General features: G+C 38.4%; 1 protein-coding gene across 7 annotated transcripts in view; it reads right to left on the bottom strand.

Moving 5' to 3' along the window:
- Positions 1 to 1,114: 1,114 nt before the first annotated feature.
- LOC146488269 (polyunsaturated fatty acid 5-lipoxygenase-like) overlaps positions 1,115 to 19,183 on the bottom strand; it is a 73,269-nt gene continuing 55,200 nt past the window's right edge. For 4 of the 7 annotated variants that reach the window (XM_085123081.1, XM_085123075.1, XM_085123059.1 and 1 more), the window contains 12 exons: positions 16,820 to 16,897; positions 16,660 to 16,715; positions 15,739 to 16,070; positions 15,201 to 15,345; positions 14,585 to 14,691; positions 13,631 to 13,826; positions 12,547 to 12,653; positions 9,201 to 9,455; positions 8,842 to 8,948; positions 8,263 to 8,368; positions 7,545 to 7,763; positions 1,115 to 1,877 (listed from right to left, as the gene is read on the bottom strand). In XM_085123081.1, the coding sequence (XP_084979207.1) occupies positions 1,644 to 1,877; positions 7,545 to 7,763; positions 8,263 to 8,368; positions 8,842 to 8,948; positions 9,201 to 9,455; positions 12,547 to 12,653; positions 13,631 to 13,826; positions 14,585 to 14,691; positions 15,201 to 15,345; positions 15,739 to 16,070; positions 16,660 to 16,715; positions 16,820 to 16,878 (1,923 nt within the window). In that variant the 5' untranslated portion in view covers positions 16,879 to 16,897 and the 3' untranslated portion in view covers positions 1,115 to 1,643. The remainder of the gene's footprint in view (positions 1,878 to 7,544; positions 7,764 to 8,262; positions 8,369 to 8,841; positions 8,949 to 9,200; positions 9,456 to 12,546; positions 12,654 to 13,630; positions 13,827 to 14,584; positions 14,692 to 15,200; positions 15,346 to 15,738; positions 16,071 to 16,659; positions 16,716 to 16,819; positions 16,898 to 19,183) is intronic. The other 3 variants (XM_085123091.1, XM_085123095.1, XM_085123086.1) reach the window with 1 other exon arrangement.

Genomic DNA, 19,183 nt, shown 5'->3' with positions numbered 1-19,183 from the left:
TTCTCGGCTAGAACTTCCAACCAATAAGAATACAACTCTCAGAAAACCAAACCTGGTAAGTAGGAAATTTTTCCTGTTGAAGTAATTTTCGAGCCACTCCTCCGGTGCTTTTATTGGAATGTGACTACCTTTAACAGTACCTAACATACCTGGCAGCCCTCTGTGCCTCCTGAAACCGTCCATAGCCACGTGAGCTCGCTCTTGGAAGGGCCACACAATAACTTGACTTGTGATATTGTTTTTAGCGCTAAGCACGCTCTGTTTAAACACGGAATCTGTCGGATACCGATCGTATTGATTCTTGACTTCCGAGAAACCGGAGTGTTAATTAAAACAAGTGCTTCGGGACAGATATCGGCTCTCTCCCTCCGTATTGCGGGCCAGTTGGAAGTTCCGGTCAATGTCCGAGTTCAACAACAAGTTGTTCAAAGGTCTCGACTCAAAGACGAAAGTGAGTGCGAAACTCCGACAAATTATAATTTGGCCTCACTGCACATTTTCGGTGTATCTCTCCATACGAACAGCTTTTTTCCGCTCTAAAAAGAGGTCAGAAACACAAAACAAGGGCAGAAAAGCGTCTACGACATCTTCCTCGTCTAAACCAGGCTCCACTTCAAGAAATTCTTCGACAAACACCCAAACACTAGCAATAACAGCCTTCAAAGTTGCCGACATGATGTTGTTACAAAAAGTCGCCAAATTTGTCTTTTCCCGGGTAACCGATCCCCTGTTGTTATATCGAGGGCCATTATACTAAAAGCGGAATAATCGTTTTTTTTTTTTTTTGGCGATAATACGGAATAGCTATTCCGGAATGATCGGGAATAAGGTCATTCGAACGCAACCTTAACTACGTAAGGTATTTTATTTTAATTCATGGGGTTCATGTTTAATATTAATGAAAACCTTAAAGAATAGTAGATGAGGACTGCTGGCAGTTTTTATGCTATTGTAAAAATGAAAATAGACTGCAACATGAAAAACGTTCCGCCCTTTTGTTCAAAAGAGGTCACTGAAAATCTCCCCGTCAAGAATTCACTTGATGTCGTACCTTTGGCGTGCTAACTAAACTTCAATTTCGTGTATCAGCAGATTAAGATAAGCACAATTTGAACCAAATAAGTCCCACTTTAATAGTATGAATGAAACCAACAATTTGGTGTCACAACAGTTTTAATCTCTATGTGCTAATTGTTTTCCGACACCCACTTTAAGATGGCGGTCATGTGTGTTTTGCATTTGATTCAAAGGCCGTATGCTCTTACATGTTAATTCAGAATGGTTGTAGAAACTGTTTAAGTTTGGGAGTTTAACAATCTTTTATAGTTTAGGTAATAGGTTGAAATTTGTTTTCTGCTAATGATTTGGTGAATTAAAGGTCACAAAACAATTGATGGTCCTATAATGTCAAGATCTCCAATTTTTTTGCCGGTAAAAATGTATGGTCAAAAGTTGCTGGATACTTAGGATAGTACTGAAAGAAGTATCAGGGTGGAATCCACTCAAGTTTGAAATTGTTTTAAGCAGTTGTTTTTCTTTGTTCAATACCACAAAAGGATTATTGGCCGCCATCTTGACTGGGACTACGAAAACAAACTAATATTACCCTCGATGCCAATCAAAAAGTTTGAATGACTTAATTTCTATGTCGAAACACCGTTTGGAACCCATGGATATTGCAGATAAGGATAGGTGAGATGACCACTTTTCAATCTCTTGTCGTTTCTTTCCTTCAGCTTCTCGGTTATGGTGTACCTCAGGTGATAGTAGTAATAGCCTACGACCCGAGACGCCAAAGGATTTGACAGCTGTTTGTAGTAATCAAATAAGGTGTCGTAATGGTACAACCCGACGGCCATGGCAGCCCGGACCTGTATCTAAGGAAAGAGAACAATTGTCGGATGCTATTCGCTAGCTTCTCACTAATGATAAAATCTCTTTCATTTGTATAAGCCAGAAACTTGTTGAAGATAATTAGGAAGTAGAATTACAATCTTCGGCAGCTAATTTGTCGTTTTGTTAAGTGGTTTTGGATAAGAGAAATGAAACACACGACTCGTGTTCGAGGCTTACATTATTCTTTTTTTTTTTCTTATTTTCCTGTTGTTTGAAAGTAGAGTCGTTATCTTCTTTCTACGGCACTTGTCTTGTAACGATTTGGCAGTTGCAAGCTGCTGCTATATATGTCTTGGACAAAACCTGCGGTGTTGAGACGCCATTGCAAGTGGTAGGAATCTCTACTGAACTGAAAAACGCATTACTTAATTGTGCTGCAAAGTTACAGCGTATGTTCAGAGGGAAAAATTTTTAGATCTTCATTTTTATCAATACAAACTTTCCAGTAAGATGTTAACGACATAAAACATTTGGAAAAGGAAGTAATTTTTGCCGAGAAATTGCCCCAAAGGCTTTACGGCGGGGCGGTACTTATTTGTGTAGCGAGATTTTGTTTTCAAGCGCTGTTTGCTCAAACTTTAATTTTCAGTCAAATTTGGCCAGAAGCTAGAAATATTTATAATTAACACAACTTTGTCGGGGAATTTATTTCTCCAAAAAATATTCCCCTGAACGCCATTTGCGTGTGTTCACTCCGCATGTTTTTCTCGCGGTTTTAAAATGTTCTGTAACTTTTGAACGCAATGGAATTAAGAAAAACCTCAACTTTTTTTAGCCTTTTGGATCATGATCGTGACCTCGAGAAAACAAAATTCATAAAATATGAAAATGACGCATTGAGTTAGAACTCTAGTTCGACGATCTGGACCTTCACGTTTCGATTATGCGAAAAACTCGGGAATTTCTTTTCTTACAAAACAATGTACAAAACCAAGGAAATGTTTGCCTGAATAGCCAGTTCTATAAGCTTTAATTCGATATATTGTGTTGGGTATCTTTGATATAACGAGAAGGGTTACATCCATTAATCTAAAGGCACCAGTGAAGGTACATGATAAATTTCAGAGTTTTTTTTTTCTCTATATTTGACGCATTATATTTTTTCTCGCTTGTAATGAGCTATTAAGGCCAGGACTTCCAAGTACTATCTTTCTTTTTCAGTATTACTTTTAAATTTAAAAATTGAAGAAGTGAGGTCCAGATTTGAATCATCACCGGTTTTAGGTGAATCGTCAACTATCTAAATCCTACAATCTTCGTTTTTCGTGTTGTAGGAGCAAGGAACGCTTGACCACCAGTTAAATTTGTTGGCCGCAGTCATGTGTTAAGACCGCGTTTCTGACAATGAACCGAATTAACACACAGACATAACAGTAGGCTGGAAGAAAATAATGTCCTATCACTGATAAACTAGCTATCCACAAAATTTCACTTATCAATTTGCAACACGAAGGAATATGCAGCCTCTGTGTCACTGACGTAATTTAGTTTTGAAACTATCTAAATATATAAAGGAACATTGGATTAGCTGTTTTTACATTCTGTTTACGAAAATCTCCTAGAAACATCTGATTTAGTCGCGTTAATCCGTTCTTTTGAAAGCTCTCGTGAACCGTTTAGCTTTTTCTTTCCAAACTTCTCAAAACACTGCAATAGTAAGGAGGGTGTTAAGAGCGGCTGCCTGAGAATATCGAGAACTCGCGGTCAAAACTGAAATTTCAGATTTCCTCATATTTTGTCAGAAGAATCCCTTTAGAGAACTATTTACGAAAATAACAATAAAACTTTCCAAAGATTTTTCGTTTTCGAGAATTCCGGCATAATGTGAAATGCCGTGATCACGTCGCAGCCGGCGTTAAATTTTGGCGAGATTTGGTGCATTTTTAAATCGCTCGGGAAGGAAGACGGCTTAGCGTATTAAAACGATCTTTTGAAGTTAAGTTAGGCATCCTTCTAAAAATACGGTCTTATGAAAATATTGCTGGACGATTCTTATTTACATGCAGTTTTCAAAGTCCGAAGATTCCTATTTTCAGTATCTTCGCTAACACTGGAAAATGTAGAAACTTTGCGGACAAATATCGTGTCCTGGTACATCAAAATTTGTAGCAAGTATTATACTTTAGGAAAGCTCTATACATGTACTGCAATATATAAAAAATCCAGCTTGGGTAATTTAAAATCCAAGCGTTGACGGAAGTAAACACATAGGGAATTTTAATAACTTTTTTTTTTCAAAAATGGCAGTGGTCACGCAAGAACAAGTTAATAAGTTTAAAATGAATTTATTGTTTATGTTTCATTTCTGGTGGAATAAAACTAAGTTGTTATCCGGAAACAAAATCTCATCTGTTGATGGGTTTATCCGTATAAAAATTAATTTCATTCCTATTATCGCAAACGAAAAAATGAAACGTTCAGGTGGTATGTCACGCTTTCCTCGGTACGCCTGCGTCAACAATGCGAAGGATACGAAACAAAATCAGTAAATATTTCATATCAAAGTGTATCTGAAACCCCCAACGGACGATAATGTCTCACTAAATTACTAATCGACTTGCGTGAAAGACACCTTTGGTTCAGTAAAGTTGCGCAAAAGTTGCAGTCCGAGTTTTCAAAAATCCTAGGTGTGTCAAACTCACTGTCAATAAAATGTCGTGACAGGCACTAGATTGAGCTGGACAAGCGAAGACGAGAATTCTAAAAGCTGAAGAACAAGGTATCTGTGTTTTCAATTTGCGGGTCCTAGACTATATGTCATAAACAGAACTGAGATATCAGAGCCGGTAGAGAAAATCATGCTTTCACTTTAGTGCAAGGCTGGCCTTATCTTCAACAGCTACACGGCTATAATATATTTGAATGAGCACTTACCGTTCCAATGCCTGCAAAATAGGCATTTAATGAACCATCCCCATTAATGCAAGCAATAGTCCACCCTTCTCAGTCCGATCCGGATAGAAGAGCACCAGAAAATAACCAAGGTTGTTTGCATATTATGGCCATCACTGTGTACATAGCTATTTTAAACTTGCTATTTATAAACAATGACGCAAAATGGTTATAAATAGCAATGTGCGTTCTTGGTTTGGAGTGGTTTGCTCGATATTAGAAACTGTATTTCTTCTTCCGCCTCAATAAGCCCTAAAATAATCATCATCATTATCATCATCATCATCATCATCATCATCATCATCATCATCATCATCATCACACCATCGCCATTATCATCATCAATATCATTATTATGGTGAATCGAATAAAGGCCTTAGAGGTACGGCATGTTGCTTTGCTTTTTTTGTGAGCATGAGAAACCTGCAGTTACTATTAAATGACATCTGTAAATACTTCGGATTATTGTTGAATACCTTTTACGTGCAAGGGTATGTGTGTACTGAAGGAGATTCAAAATTCGTTCAAATTAAAGTAGCCACAGCGATAGAATGATTGCTGAGACCATTGCGATTTTTTAATATTATTTCCTCTTTTTTTGTTTAAGTTTTATCAGTCACCTTTCCTTCTAAGACCAGAGTATTGTGTCTCTATACCACATGGTACCCTTCTCTTAGATAAAACAATAGTTCCCCCCCTTTCTCTTGTCCTCTTTTTTAAATGCCATATTCACTCAAGATTTTTTGAGGGCCGGTTGGAAAAATCAAGCGCCTGGGATCTAGGGATTATTTTCAGCAAACTTATGTATCTATTAACAAGTTGAATGCGTTGTAACCAGCTTTAAATCAATGTTATTTTCTTTACTATGGAAGAAAATACTCAGAAAGACTCAGAAAATGCTGTTTAATTAGCTAAGATAAAGGTCGTTTATTGACAGGCAGACAGACAAACAGACTACACGGGTTAGTGTTGAACCCCTGCGAAAAAGATGAAAATACCGCAACGTTTGTTTGTTGGAAGTTTCGTCTTCAGTGAGCAATACCACGTGTAGATGAAACCTGCTACTCGAAAATATGCCAAAGCGCCGGTAAAGTGGAATTTTATCTCATATCAGCGGTGGCAGGTAAATACAACTCGGATACTACACTGTAGTTATAAAAACGTAAACATGTCATTAACCCTAGCTATCGACTGTGAGGTAGAAAATGTCGCTGTTTCGTACAGCTTCATTTAAGAACTGAGCAAATTGTCACTCTTCTGTTTAGTGAAAAACGTACTAGTTGCGTGAAGTACAATAATGAATGTTGTCGATCATTCTGACGTTGCGTTATCGGAAAGCATGCCACGGCAATCGGCCTTTACGAATTTTGCTGTGGCATTAGTTATCACTCACTCTGACTGTGAATAATTTTTTGTATAGGAATATTCAGCAACGAAAAACTGTTTAGAGTATTACAATTTGTATTGTATCGATAACTTTGTCATTCTCTCGGGAAAATATATTATACAAACTAAATGTATTTCAAATGTGTTAACAGGTACTTGCGTGACCAGTGCGATATCAGTTCGAAGAAAATACACAAAAAAATTTTGTTAACACTTGACTATAAACGTTATACCCAAACTAGATTTCTTACATGTTGCAGTAAAGTAACAGATCGTTCCTCAAGCATACCTGTTATTGTAAGTTTCCATGTGCCAGGACAAGATTTTGCCTCGAAATATTTCCCCATTTTCAAGTGTTCACATGTCATGGGAGTTCAACAGTCGGCATGTTGTTGACAGGCTGTGATCTAGAAAACGTGCCTGCTTTGCACAGCTTCACAAACCCAAAAGTTATTTTAACCGCCTGTAATTATAGTTTTATTATTGAAACAAGTTCATATTTAGTAAGATATACCATAAATACTTGGTTCTAGATGCACCATGTGGCAATGAAAAAAATTGGTTGAGATCTGGACGAGCAGAAAGGTGACATGACACTTTGACCTTTTCAAATTTGGGGTTACATCTCACTCCCTAGTTAGACTTTTTAAGGTATAAAAAACAATACAAAACTTATTAGATCATTAGATTTAGTTTTGGAACAAGAATTTTATAATTCTCCGGTAAAAATAACATACAGACAATAATTTATTGAAACATGTCATCTTGTCCTTGCGTGACCACTGGAATTTTTTGAAAAAATATGTAAAAAAATTCGCTATGGGTTTTATTCCGTCAAAGGCTGGCTTTTAAATTACCCAAGCTGAATTTTTTATATGTTGCAGCACAAGAATAGAGCTTTTCTTTAGTGTAACTTTCATTGTAAATTTCGATGTACCAGGAAAGGTATTTTGTCCGCAAAGTTTCCACAATTTCAAGTGTCAACAAAAATGCTAAAAATAGGATTCTTCGGACTTTGAAAACTGCATGTAAATAAGAATCCTCCAGCAATATTTTCATAAGACCGTATTCTTAGAAGGATGCCTAACTTAACCTCAAAAGATCGTTTTAATGCGCTAAGCCGTCTTCCTTCCCGAGCGATTTGAAAATGCACCAAATCTCATCAAAATTTAACGCCGGCTGCGACGCGATCACGGCATTTCACATTATGCCGGAATTCTCGAAAACGAAAAATCTTTGGAAAGTTTTATTGTTATTTTCGTAAATAGTTCTCTAAAGGCATTCTTCTGACAAAATATGAGGAAATCCGAAATTTCAGTTTTGACCGCGAGTTCTCGATATTCTCAGTCAGCCGCTCTTAAGGCACTTACTGACGATATGTTGCCGTTTGGTAAATTATACACAGCAAATTCTCCTGGTGGTACTCGGGTGTCGTTGTAAACCTTAGTTGGCATGAGAGGAGTGAACGCTCCATAGTCAGTCATAGGAAAATTCACAGCGGCGTGCTTCACGCTCATTAACCATATCAACTTAGCCATCATATCAATAACTTCATTCTTGGTGTTCAACTTGGCCGGAAAGCCTTTTACCTGGCAGAAGAAATGGCAATAGCAATAGTTTGGGAATCCAAAAAAAGGAGCATAAATTCAAAAACTTTAATTGTGAGCTGCACTTGGTCACCTCGATTGAAGAAAGCAAGAAAATGAGAAATTTTTCAAATTTTGGGAAGAATAAATTCTGCGTCATAATCCATATTGGAATTATCCAGGCTTGGTATGCTAATGTCGCATTATTCCTAAATTTGCTCTTAAACGACCTCTCGTATTATTGAAAGGATAAAAAATAATCCAGAAGATACGATTTGGAAAGGAATGTTTCTTGTGATCAGAGTTTTTCAGAAGGTGTGTTTCTTGTCTTACACTCCTTTAAGTCACCCCAAGTCAAAGCAATATAGTTGGTTCCAATAATAAACGCACAGTTATCGAGCCATTTCTATGTTGACAGAAGAGAACCCTGCAAAGAATGATGGCCAGTTGGTGCCAAGCTCTACAAGGGACTTGGAAAATATAATTAACATATTCTGCCTACCAGCGGTCCATACCCCCCGTTGGGTAATGGGCGTTTAGTGGTCAACTCTCGTACAAAGGACTTTAACTCCTTGTCTTTTCTGACGTGGCGATCACTAGGGTAGTATCTGAAAAAAGATAAACAAAATTTCACAATTCTATAATGACTGTTGTGACCCTAAGAATAATCTACTAGGCTGGTGTCATGTGAACTTGAAGGAAAGCATTCAACTGAACTGCCCTTCTCCCTTTCCCCAGGATAAAAAAAACGAATAGTCTTTTACTTGTTGACTGGTCGAACTGAACGGAAAATGTTAGCTCCTCCTACATTAACTTACGAAGGTCAGAAAACTTAAGCTCTTAGTTTTAAGCAGTAACATCGTCTACTGAAACAGGTCCAACAAACTGTGGCTTGTTTGTTCTCGAAAATGAAGGTGTTGTTTTGCCGAAGAATTGAAGGAATTCCAAGCTACAGCCAACCCAGCCATGTGATCCAGTGCTATAATGGTATTCGTTTTGGTCCACCTCCTATTGCTTCCACTACATTTTTACTAGTTTAGGGTCGTAAAGTTAAAACCTAAGTGTAACAGTGGATACTCACATGTTTACGTAATCTTTTACCATTCCTTTGATTGCCGTCAACAGCAACTCACTGTCGTCACGGTATGGAAAGTACGGAAGCATTTTCTTGTCATCCAGGCCGCGTTTCTGTATTGAGTAAGTCGTTAGTCACTAACAGCGACATTCAATTTATTAAAATGATGCATGATTACGGCCTCAAACAGTCTGATCTACGCGTCGGATTTGAACATCCTTCATGAGGTTCCCTCGAAAATGCGACATAACCAAGTGTATTGTCAGTACATAATGAAACAGTATTCAGTAAGCATTATCTTTTTTCATATCTGAAATGAGAGAAAGTTGGGGGTGGTTCCCTTAAGGTAAATTAGACTATTTTACCTTGATATCAAAGTTGAAATCTGCATTATTCCACTCCATAGTTTGGTATTCCCGAGCAATCAACAACATAGCTCCTTCAGGCCCTGAAGGAATCAACTCGTCTACGACGCCGTTAGGCGCGAAAAGAAGCGCGTTCCCGAGCGTAATTGTTGGAATGAGCCCTCTACAATGATACTTGAGCAGCTCATTCAGTGGGTGTTTTGAGGGGATTTGACGATAATGGACCACGCAGAAGGGCTCCGCAAAATAATGGGTCTGCAAGTATAAGACATTTTATAGTAACGCCGTTTGGGCAAAATGAATATGAACCAAAGGGTAGACGGATTGACAGCAATAGAGAATAAAGAAAAAAAGAAATCTAAAAGAAAAAAGAGGACGCTTATGTCCAGAAATGCACGCAACTGAGGTTCAGTTTTGACGGCTCTAACTAAATGCCGAATTTTGTTGGAAAGTAATGACTATGGTCAGCAAAAATAGAAAACGAAGGCTTCACATGATTATTATAAACATAGGAGGCAAACTCGGTGATTCAGATAAAGAGCTGAGAGCTAGTTTCATTTCTTCAAAATCTCCGGAATTTTAATCTTTTTGTATTCGCTATTCAAAGGCAACAAAGTTATTTTCAGGTCTCTCAAAAATGTGCCTTGTTTATTAGTCGCGTGTTTTAACTAATCACTTTTATCAAATTAAGCTGTCTATTGTTTTTGTTAACTTTAAAGTTTGTCCCATGGGCTTTTCCCGAAGAGTTTGTATGCAAATATAGGGTTCGGATTCGGGTCACTGCATTCTTGCATAATTAGTGGCTAATGGTGGTTAAAAAAGAGAGGTTATCCAAGAGTTTTAGTGTGCGATCTGATAGCCAAAAGCTCGTTGACCCTTGATAAGATGAGTCAAAGTGGACAGTCGTCAACATCAATCATAATCAACTTTATTATGATATACATATTGTAAAATCTCTGTGTGTGTCTAGTTTTTGCACGACATTATTAACATGCACAAATTGTCAGCAAGGAATTAATGAACGGGAAAAAAGTTTTCTATTGTCTAAACGATTCCGTCAACATCTCCTTAAACATAACAAGTTATACCCTAAACATTCTATTCTCTTTTATGATCAAATCACATGACCCCCTTCTACCCGAACGATGAATTAGATTATGATGTCCCACTCACTGGGACTGTTGCCTTGACGTGGCTGAGTGGCTTGCGTGTCCCAATGACTCCAAGATCTATGCCGGCGGGGGTGTTTACACCCCTGATAGGGCCTCCCAAGTTGGAAAGGTTAAGGAGTGGGTTCCAGAGCAAAGTCAGCCCCATGGCCCTCCAGGTGTGGGGGTTGGGCTTGAGGCTAACAACCTCATCCTGTAAAAAGTACTTGTTACTGAAATAGAAACGACGACAACCAACAACCTGCACACATACCATCCAAGGTCTCCGAATCGTATATGACTGCAAGTGGTGAAAGCCAGATGGAAATTACTGGCTTGAAGTTGGAAGTGCTTTGCACAAAAACCAAGACCAGGCTTGGCTTTTGGAATGTACGTTATATTATGTACGATGCTGGAAGACTTTCTCAGGTCACAGCGGAAATGAGAAGATATTAGCTACACGTGTTGGGTCGTAAGTGAAAGTAGATCAGTGAGCAGGGACAGGGAGATTTAAGTCGGTGTCAGGCGAGACAGTATTGTATTCTGGGAGAGACGATGGGCAACATCGTGGCTTGGCGATTATCCTGAAGAAAGGAGCAGACAGATCGCACTTGGAATGGAAGCCTATTAACATCCGGGATGTTTCTTCCCCATTAAAGATCAGGTTAAGAGGAAAAGATAATTCATACACTGACAAGTTCACATACATTGGAAGTATACTTTACCAAGATGGTGACACAGGTGTGGACATACAAAAAAGGCTGAATAAAGCAACTAAGTACCTTTATGAGATCAAGACAATTGTGGAGATCAGCAAGCTACAGTACAAAGATAAAGCTTTGGGTCTACCAGAGCTGCGTGTTGTCAACCCTTCTTTACGGCTGTGAATACTGGCTAATGGCTGAACATGACATTTCAAAGTTAGCGTCCTTTCACACAACCAGCTTAAGGAAGATTCCGAGAATCTTCTGGTCCCGGAGAATCTCTAATGATCAGCTCTTGAAGCAAGCTAAGCAGGGGGATGTTCTAGTCGTTATCATCAGAAGAAGATGGAGATGGATTGGACGTGTGTTTCCAACATAGCTAGAATTTCAATGCGCTGGACACCTGAAGGCAAACGTAACAGAGGGCGCCCAAAAACAACATGGCGCAGACCTGTGGAAAGGAGACTAAGGGAGCTCATTCACAGGTGGAGCACAATTGAAAAACTGGCTGGGGATCATGGGCAGGGTTAAAGAGGTTTTGTTGATGCCCTATGTGCCACACCGGCATGATGGGCAGTAAGTGGTAAGTAAGATTACGATGTCATCGTTTCCAATAGCGTAACGTAAACCCCCACTACCCGATGATGTCTCTATTTCATTTTTGGATTGTGAAGTCATAATTTCCGATGACGTCGCTTCAACCTCATTTTATTAATTATGAGATAAAGACAATAGGCTATGACGTGATGGCGTTACTTTATTCCCCCTCAAAAGAACGGCCTAAAACATCCCTTTCATACTACTTGGCTGCGTTACCACTTGGTCAGTATCTGAAAACAATTTCTGAAAGTGAAAAAAAAGTCTGAACAACTCTCTCTACGGAATTTTGGTTGTGACCTTTTTGTATCTTGACTTTATAAGCCTTGGCAGCTTGGGTAACTCAATTGAAATGCTGTGTTGTAATACAGATTAGCGTTGTTCAATAATTGAACAACGTCATTGATACATTTGACCTTGTCACGATAGCACGTTTTACAATTTTACTTTTCTAGTGATTTCGGCAAATTTGATAAAATCTGCTCAAAGTCCGTCATTTTTGTTGGGCATTTTCTAATCAAGTCACGTCATTCGATTAACTCGTTCAATTTCGTAGAATCTCATGGCAAAAATTTCGTCGAATCCACCATGATTGCCCCCATATTCACTGTCTAATCAAATGTTTCATTTTCGTTGGGGCCAACTTATTTAAAACTAATTAGTGGTATATTGTCAACACCATTGCTCCACGGCAAAACTTAGTCAAATTTACCGTTTTTATCATTTTGTCTGATTCTTCAATTTGGTTTTTTGAATGCATTTCGGGACATATCTTCTTAAAGAATGTAGAAGAAGAAAAATAAGAACTTCGCGAGTGTGAAGCGTACGATGCGTTTGTGAAAGATTTGCATTGTAAAAAGGAAATGCACTAGCTAATAAAACGTATTGAATTCTCACCTTCAGGCGATGTTCTATAATCTGGCTATGCACGTAATCTGTCGCCTGCACAACCATTTTGGCCAACATCCACGAGTCGCCATCAGCAGGCGAGAAAACAGGAGAGTCTGTTCACATGTAAAGGTAGAAACAGATTTTATGATTTATTTAACAAACTGCGTCCGTTTTTCATGCGTCTGTCTTGTTGTTGATCATGAATTTCGTCATAACCTTATCAAAGTAGACCCACAGACTTCTTTGACAATGTTATGACGAAATTCATAACCAATAACAGGACAGACGCATGAAAACTTGACGTCAAAAATCCAGAAGGGACAAAATGAGGCCTAAACGCGGAAGAAAAATGCGAGAAACTTTAATTTTCCGCATTTCCCAAAACGCCATCCACTAGACGTCACAATTAAAGAGGAAATGGCAGCCCCAGAGGAGACCTGAAAAAAAAACTAAGGGGAAACATCTGAAAGTGAGCCACCTGGGAAAAAAAGGAAGAGCTCACGACCAAAGGCAGAGGTAGTCCCTTATAAGGACCTTACGTACCAATAGGCACTTAAAGAGGATTGAGAGTGAGTGAATATAGTCTTTAATAAAGTATACATTTTGACCATAAATTAGTCTTGAATTGGTAATATTTTACCTGTTGGTCTGACAGGAGGCGTACTTTTCTGCAGGTTTTGTTGAACGGCCTGGCCATTTGATGAAATAGCAATATGCAGGTCTTTTTCTGTCCATTTTATTCGGGATAACTCTCCAAAAAAAACTACCTACATTAGCTCAAAACTCACGTAAATGGCCTAATTTAGTGCTCTGAAATACATGTTTAGTATTTACTGGTTTAGTAAATGCAAAAAAAATTCGGCGTGAAGATGTCAAATTATTTGCCGATTTATAATTTAGGTGATATTTATATTTATTCATCTGCTTAATGGTCGGCGTTTCATTATCAAACTCCGACGGTAGGCAATTAAACTAAAAACTCCTTCATATTCCTCATCTTCCTTGAGAATTCGTAGATATGAGATTACGAGGGTTATTTTTGGAATCCTTTAGTGTGATCATTAAGCTACGGTGCTCTATGCTATTTTACCTGGTTTATGATCAATCTGAATGGCTGCCGGACGAAGCCGTTTATCTTGATCTTCTGTTCGCATGGCAAAAAGAGCTATCGGCGACTTGGTGGGCCATACAATGCGACCAGGGTTGCGATCTTCGGTATCCGGATATGAAATGATGTTGTCGAACTCCTCGTAGCGGAGGACGTACAAATTTCCACTGTTTATGGCCTTAACGTGAAGAAAAAAAAATCAAAGTTACCACCACCTTGCCCCCAGGCAATATCAGTTATTCCATTGAATTGCAAGCAACAACGGCGGATAAACTCTGGTGACTCATATCTATGGTGATATGAGAAAAACGCAAGCAGGTTCAAAACGGCTGGGTTTCCTTGAGACTCATTTCAGTCATGACTTGCAAACGTTAAATTTGTTCTTTGTAAAACATCGTCATTCGTTTGTTTACATGTTGTTTTAAACTAGCAGGCCATCCCCTTTATGTTGACAGACTTAAAACTCGCATTGAGGAAAAAACAAGTTATCGTTAGACAGATCAATCTGGACCATGACTCGTAGGGAAAAAAGTGTAACCTCCAGAATAGTCACTTTGAAAACGTTTTGATTGAAAAGTGCGTGTGCTGGTGTGCATCTCTGCAATAACCTTATGTCAGTTTTTGTTCGTGGGCTAGATTCACTGTATGGATTATATGTATAATGTCAACTACTAAGATTAAAAACTAGAGCACATCAAACAGATGCCGTATGCTATCCTGGGAATCCCAATATAAATATATTCTATGTATATAAAAGTTTTGTTTCAGTGCTGATGTTGCAAGCAAACATAGGCCCTCTTTTCAGTCCCAGGACATCGAAAAGAGCCTCTCTGATTAGGGTTAGAATAGTAGTAAACGTGATTTTTCACGCAAGTGCAATAAAAACGGCCAAGTGCTAGATAAGGAGTAAACAAACGATATAAGTATATACTAGACCTTTTCAAGCGGATCATCGTTGCCGGATGCCCGCTGTATAGCAGCTTCCCAGTCGTAATTTAGGTTGAGTGTTTTACGCAACTCTGACCATTTCAACCCCACGTCAGCTAAAGCAATAGAATTAATAAAACGTAGTTAACGAAATGCGTGAAAAACGAAAGCGTGGAAAATGTTTCAACAAGGGTATAGTATCACAATTGTTGTAAGGGTGATCGAATGAGGGGTTTTTTAATGTGCGGGCACGAAACCAAATTATTCACATTTGCCAATAATATAACATCACCGGTCCACGACAAACCATCCCACCGTAGTCTTCTTAATGTTCACAGCGATTGAAGCAACCACGAGGCTTTATTTTAAAGGGTCTGCTTTAACACGAGCGATTATTTTTGAAGGAGGTGGGGTTTCTTGGAAAGGGAAGGAAGCCAACTTGATATTTTAGGGGAAAAAGTAATGCTCTGGCTGAGACTGTGCAGTGTATAAACGTCTATCAAACACGGGGGGCCTGTTTGATCTCATATGCAAAATAGAGTCAAAAATAGTTTTCTATTGATTTCGTTGACGATTTAACTAATTACTCATGAGATCGAGGAGAAAAAAAAACTGGTTGACTTACACGAATCATCCGTTACTCTGCGGATCACCAGAGGATTGATGCCGCTCAAACGCTGCTCCGCAAACATGTCGTCATCTCGCCAATCCTCAAGTATATTCCTGAAGGGTTCGACGTTTGACACCAATCGATTGAAGCCGGTGCTACCCTGTGTTGTTGATCAAGCATTCATTAATCACCGCGTATAACGGCAGAATAGTTTGTATTCATTTGCCGAATATTACACAACCGGGTCGCGTGGAGCACCAGGTCATAGCCAACGAAGCGCAAAGTACAAAGCTGGCAATGAATCACGTCAAACGGGAATGATCGAATAGCAGAATTGTGTCAATATTGATAATTGGCATCTTGTAATTCTTACTGTCATGTCTGGGGGAGGAGGAGTTCAAAGAGCTCAGTAAGGGAACTCGAACAAAGCTTTTCTGAATACAACAAATTAGTTGCAAAGTGTGCCAAGACGTTTTGAACAAGACCGTAGGATATGTTTATCAAGAAGTAGAAACGGAAAATAGCGTATTGTACATTAGTGTATCGTACATACATTGTTAGCCAGCTGTGTTCTGAATTCCTTGAATATGTCTTTGTACCCTTGAAAGTCGTGAATTTCGCTGGGATGTTGCTTTATCCACTGCTCACTGAAGGCTCCGATTCCTCTTAACGTGGCTAGGTAGTTTTCTAAATGTTCCTTTAGGAATGCATCTTGTAAATATTGAGCCACAAGTCGCGGGATAGTCATGTTGACGGTCAGCATTGGAAGGGGAGGGTGTGGAGCAAGCTGGTATATGCTTCTCTGGGCCTCCAGCTCCTCTTGCCGAAGACGTTGACATTTTCTTGTGGCCTTTTGTGGCAAGGTCACGGGGCAGGTGGGTTCGTCTGTACACAGGGAGAAAAGAACTATAGATCATTCTTTATTGGAAGTGCTTTGTTCTTCCCAGTGAACCGAGGCCAAGTGCGTTATTTATGAGGCAATTCGAAAGAAAATATGATAGGTAAACATTTGAATTATATTTTAGGATATTGGAGAACTTATTAAGAACCTATTTAACCTCGTTTGATGCCTCCATTGTCAACGACTGAGATCTTCGAAACAGTAAATTTCCTTTTCATTCAATGTTGCCGTTGGTTTCAACATTGTATCCCTGATATTTGTATTCTTGAACATTTCACATAGGTTTGAACCCTTCACATTATTATTCAATCTTCTTTCCCACATTTTAGTTCCTGAAAGTCTTACCGACCTACCGACTAGGTTTTACACACTTTTCTGATTCATCGCTTCCAATTTTAATTCCCGGGTGGAGGACACAAATTAAAGAGCACGTCAATGACCTACAGATCAAAATTCCCACCTGCTACTCTTCGAGAACCCAGATACCATTATCTTCCAATTGCCTTTTGAAGTATATTCCGAAACTGAACGTACTGTGTACGAATATCTACAGTAAAATGTTATTCCACTTACGCTTGCTTGGTGATTTCCATAACTGTGTCCCTCGCACAGCTTTCTTGTCATTGCTGCTAAAATCATGACAGTCAATATAAATCAAAATATATTACGCGAAAATTCCCTTCCTAAAAAGGAGAACGGTGACTGTGTGAAATGCTGAAATTATGAGCTCTACCTTTTTGTCAATGAAAAATATCCCAGCAGTAGCAAACTTGATAACAGACCAATCCGCATGATGAATTCTGAATCCGTTCTAAAAGAAAATTGAACAAACGAAGAAAGAAAAAGTAAAATGTCATGTCCCTGACTAAAAAACTTAACTGAATTCTTTTCAAGAATATAAACATTAAGGTGCTGTGAAGTTTCGAACCTTATTATCAAGCAGAGAAATGAAAAAAAAAAGTGAAAACTTAAAATGAAAATTACTGTTTAAGTGACATTCTTTTGATCCGTGCTGTTATCTGCGATTCGTGTTACCCTATCTATTGTTAAACAGTAAAAATACAAAGCAAAGCTCTCGGAATGAGGATCAATGTAGATCAGACTTTCTATGATGTTAACCTTCTTGACATTTTATTACCACCCAGTGGCTTTAAAGGTCATTATATACGACCTTTTCAAGTAGAAACTCAAAATTTAGAATCATTCCTTTTCTGACTCAATATAAGAAAAATTCCTAAGCATTTTGAATGTATTTTTGGTGGAAACACAAAAGCAGAATCTTTTGAATTTCTCCACTTACCAGGTTTGATTTTCTGAGAGTTGTATTCCTAACGGTTGGTGGTTCTAGCCGAAAATAATAGGTTTCAATAAATGTATATTTTAATCATGTTAAACAATAAAAATACGAACAATGTAGAAAGTCACACTTGTATTATTTTATCATTGGTTTTCTTCGGTTTATCTATTGTTCGGTGTTGGGAAGTTATATAATATATGCTCTATTTACGGGAATATTCGAATCAAGGGGATAAAAAATATCAAAAAGTTCAATGGTTTATCCTTCTATTTATGTTTTAGTGCAATGCTGGTCTAGCTCTGATCAAATGTTGTTTTCTCCTGGTATAAATTTGGTATAAGCTGGTGTTCAGTTTTGGACTGTTTCTCAGCAACTTTATTTTTCCGTCAAGAATGTTTGAAATTGGTTTTTCCTCAATAAAATAGACAATACACTGTTTACATAAGGTCAAGCTGTAATTCATCGTATCTAATCTTAAGTTATCGTTTCTCTGGCATTTGCCTGGAAATGGCCATCCTTGTTATTATCGTTCAGTTTTTGGTGAAGATATTCAGCGTTTCTTACCGAATTTGTACCAGCCGATATCTTGTTATTAAAGTTAGTTTTCACTGTACTTATTAATAATAATCTTTAGATCTTTTCATTTGAAGGTGACTGTCAATGTCAATGCTTTTTGTTCTGTAACCACGTAGTGTATTTTTAATAAGGTAACTGAAAGTTGTAAACACGTACACTCTAATTTATGGAAATAGGCGTAGACTTGTAGTACTGCCTTTCTTCTCGGAAAGTTGTTGTTTTGCACCAACAACACTGGACACTGTTTGAAACTTCATCCTAGTATATTACAAACTTACGATTATCAATATGTTATTTTAATCGATACAAATGTTCATTCAGTAATTTTTCTATTTCTCCCGTTACTTTATTTTGGTTGAACATTTCGACTGAAGAACGTAACGAAAACCTTGAAAGAACGGTACATTTTCCTCAATAAATAAAGGGAAGGTACCATTACGATTCCAACAACAACCAATCATGGTAAGGCTTACGTTAATTAGCCCGCGTTAGTAGTTGACGAGTGTTTGACAGTAGGTTGTCAATCATACTCAGGCCAACATATAAGCAACGAGCTGTAGAGTGAACTTGTAAAATACAAGCAACCATTGAACAACAGTTGTGTCTACTGAATTCAACTCGCTGAATGAACTGAGCTGATTCCCCTTGGTTAGACGCTAAGGCTGATCTAACAAATTGGTGGACGAATCGGGTTTCGACCCAGAACGCCAGAGAGGGCGCCGAAACCATTAGCGCTCCCGACGGGACAGACCAGCGTCTTCAAGAGGGCCTAAACTAGCGCTTAGACGTCAGTGGCCTCAAAAACTACCGGACAACAGTTTTCCATTCAGTTCCCGAGAAGTTTTTCCCTCCGTAGAGAGCTGTCCGTCTTCCGTGCTGTTCAAGCCTATCAAGTAAAGCAGAGGACACCAGCGAAGCATTTTTCGAACAGATACCAATGCAAGTTTATGCTGACCTCAAGAGTTGCAAATGACTGCCTTTTCACGGATTAGACTCATTCTGAACAATTGAGCATTCCATAAACTGATTTTCTACGTTGGTTAGTTAATTCAAGTTGTTCTAGATTTGTTACTATATTTGCGCTTTTCGAGTGCGTACGTAATTCCGTTTACTTTCGCTTAAATTTTTCTTTTTAATTATATTTTTCTTTTTCATATATCTTAATTAACGGAAGCGATTCATTTTTTCTATCTGCGTTAAGTTATCTGCGATACGTGTTAATAT

This window comes from Pavona decussata, unplaced genomic scaffold (genome assembly GCF_977016875.1).
Source record: "Pavona decussata unplaced genomic scaffold, jaPavDecu1.1 SCAFFOLD_11, whole genome shotgun sequence".
Classification (NCBI taxonomy): domain Eukaryota; kingdom Metazoa; phylum Cnidaria; class Anthozoa; order Scleractinia; family Agariciidae; genus Pavona; species Pavona decussata.
Note: the sequence above shows the minus strand (reverse complement) of the source record. Positions and strands in the feature narration are given on the sequence as shown.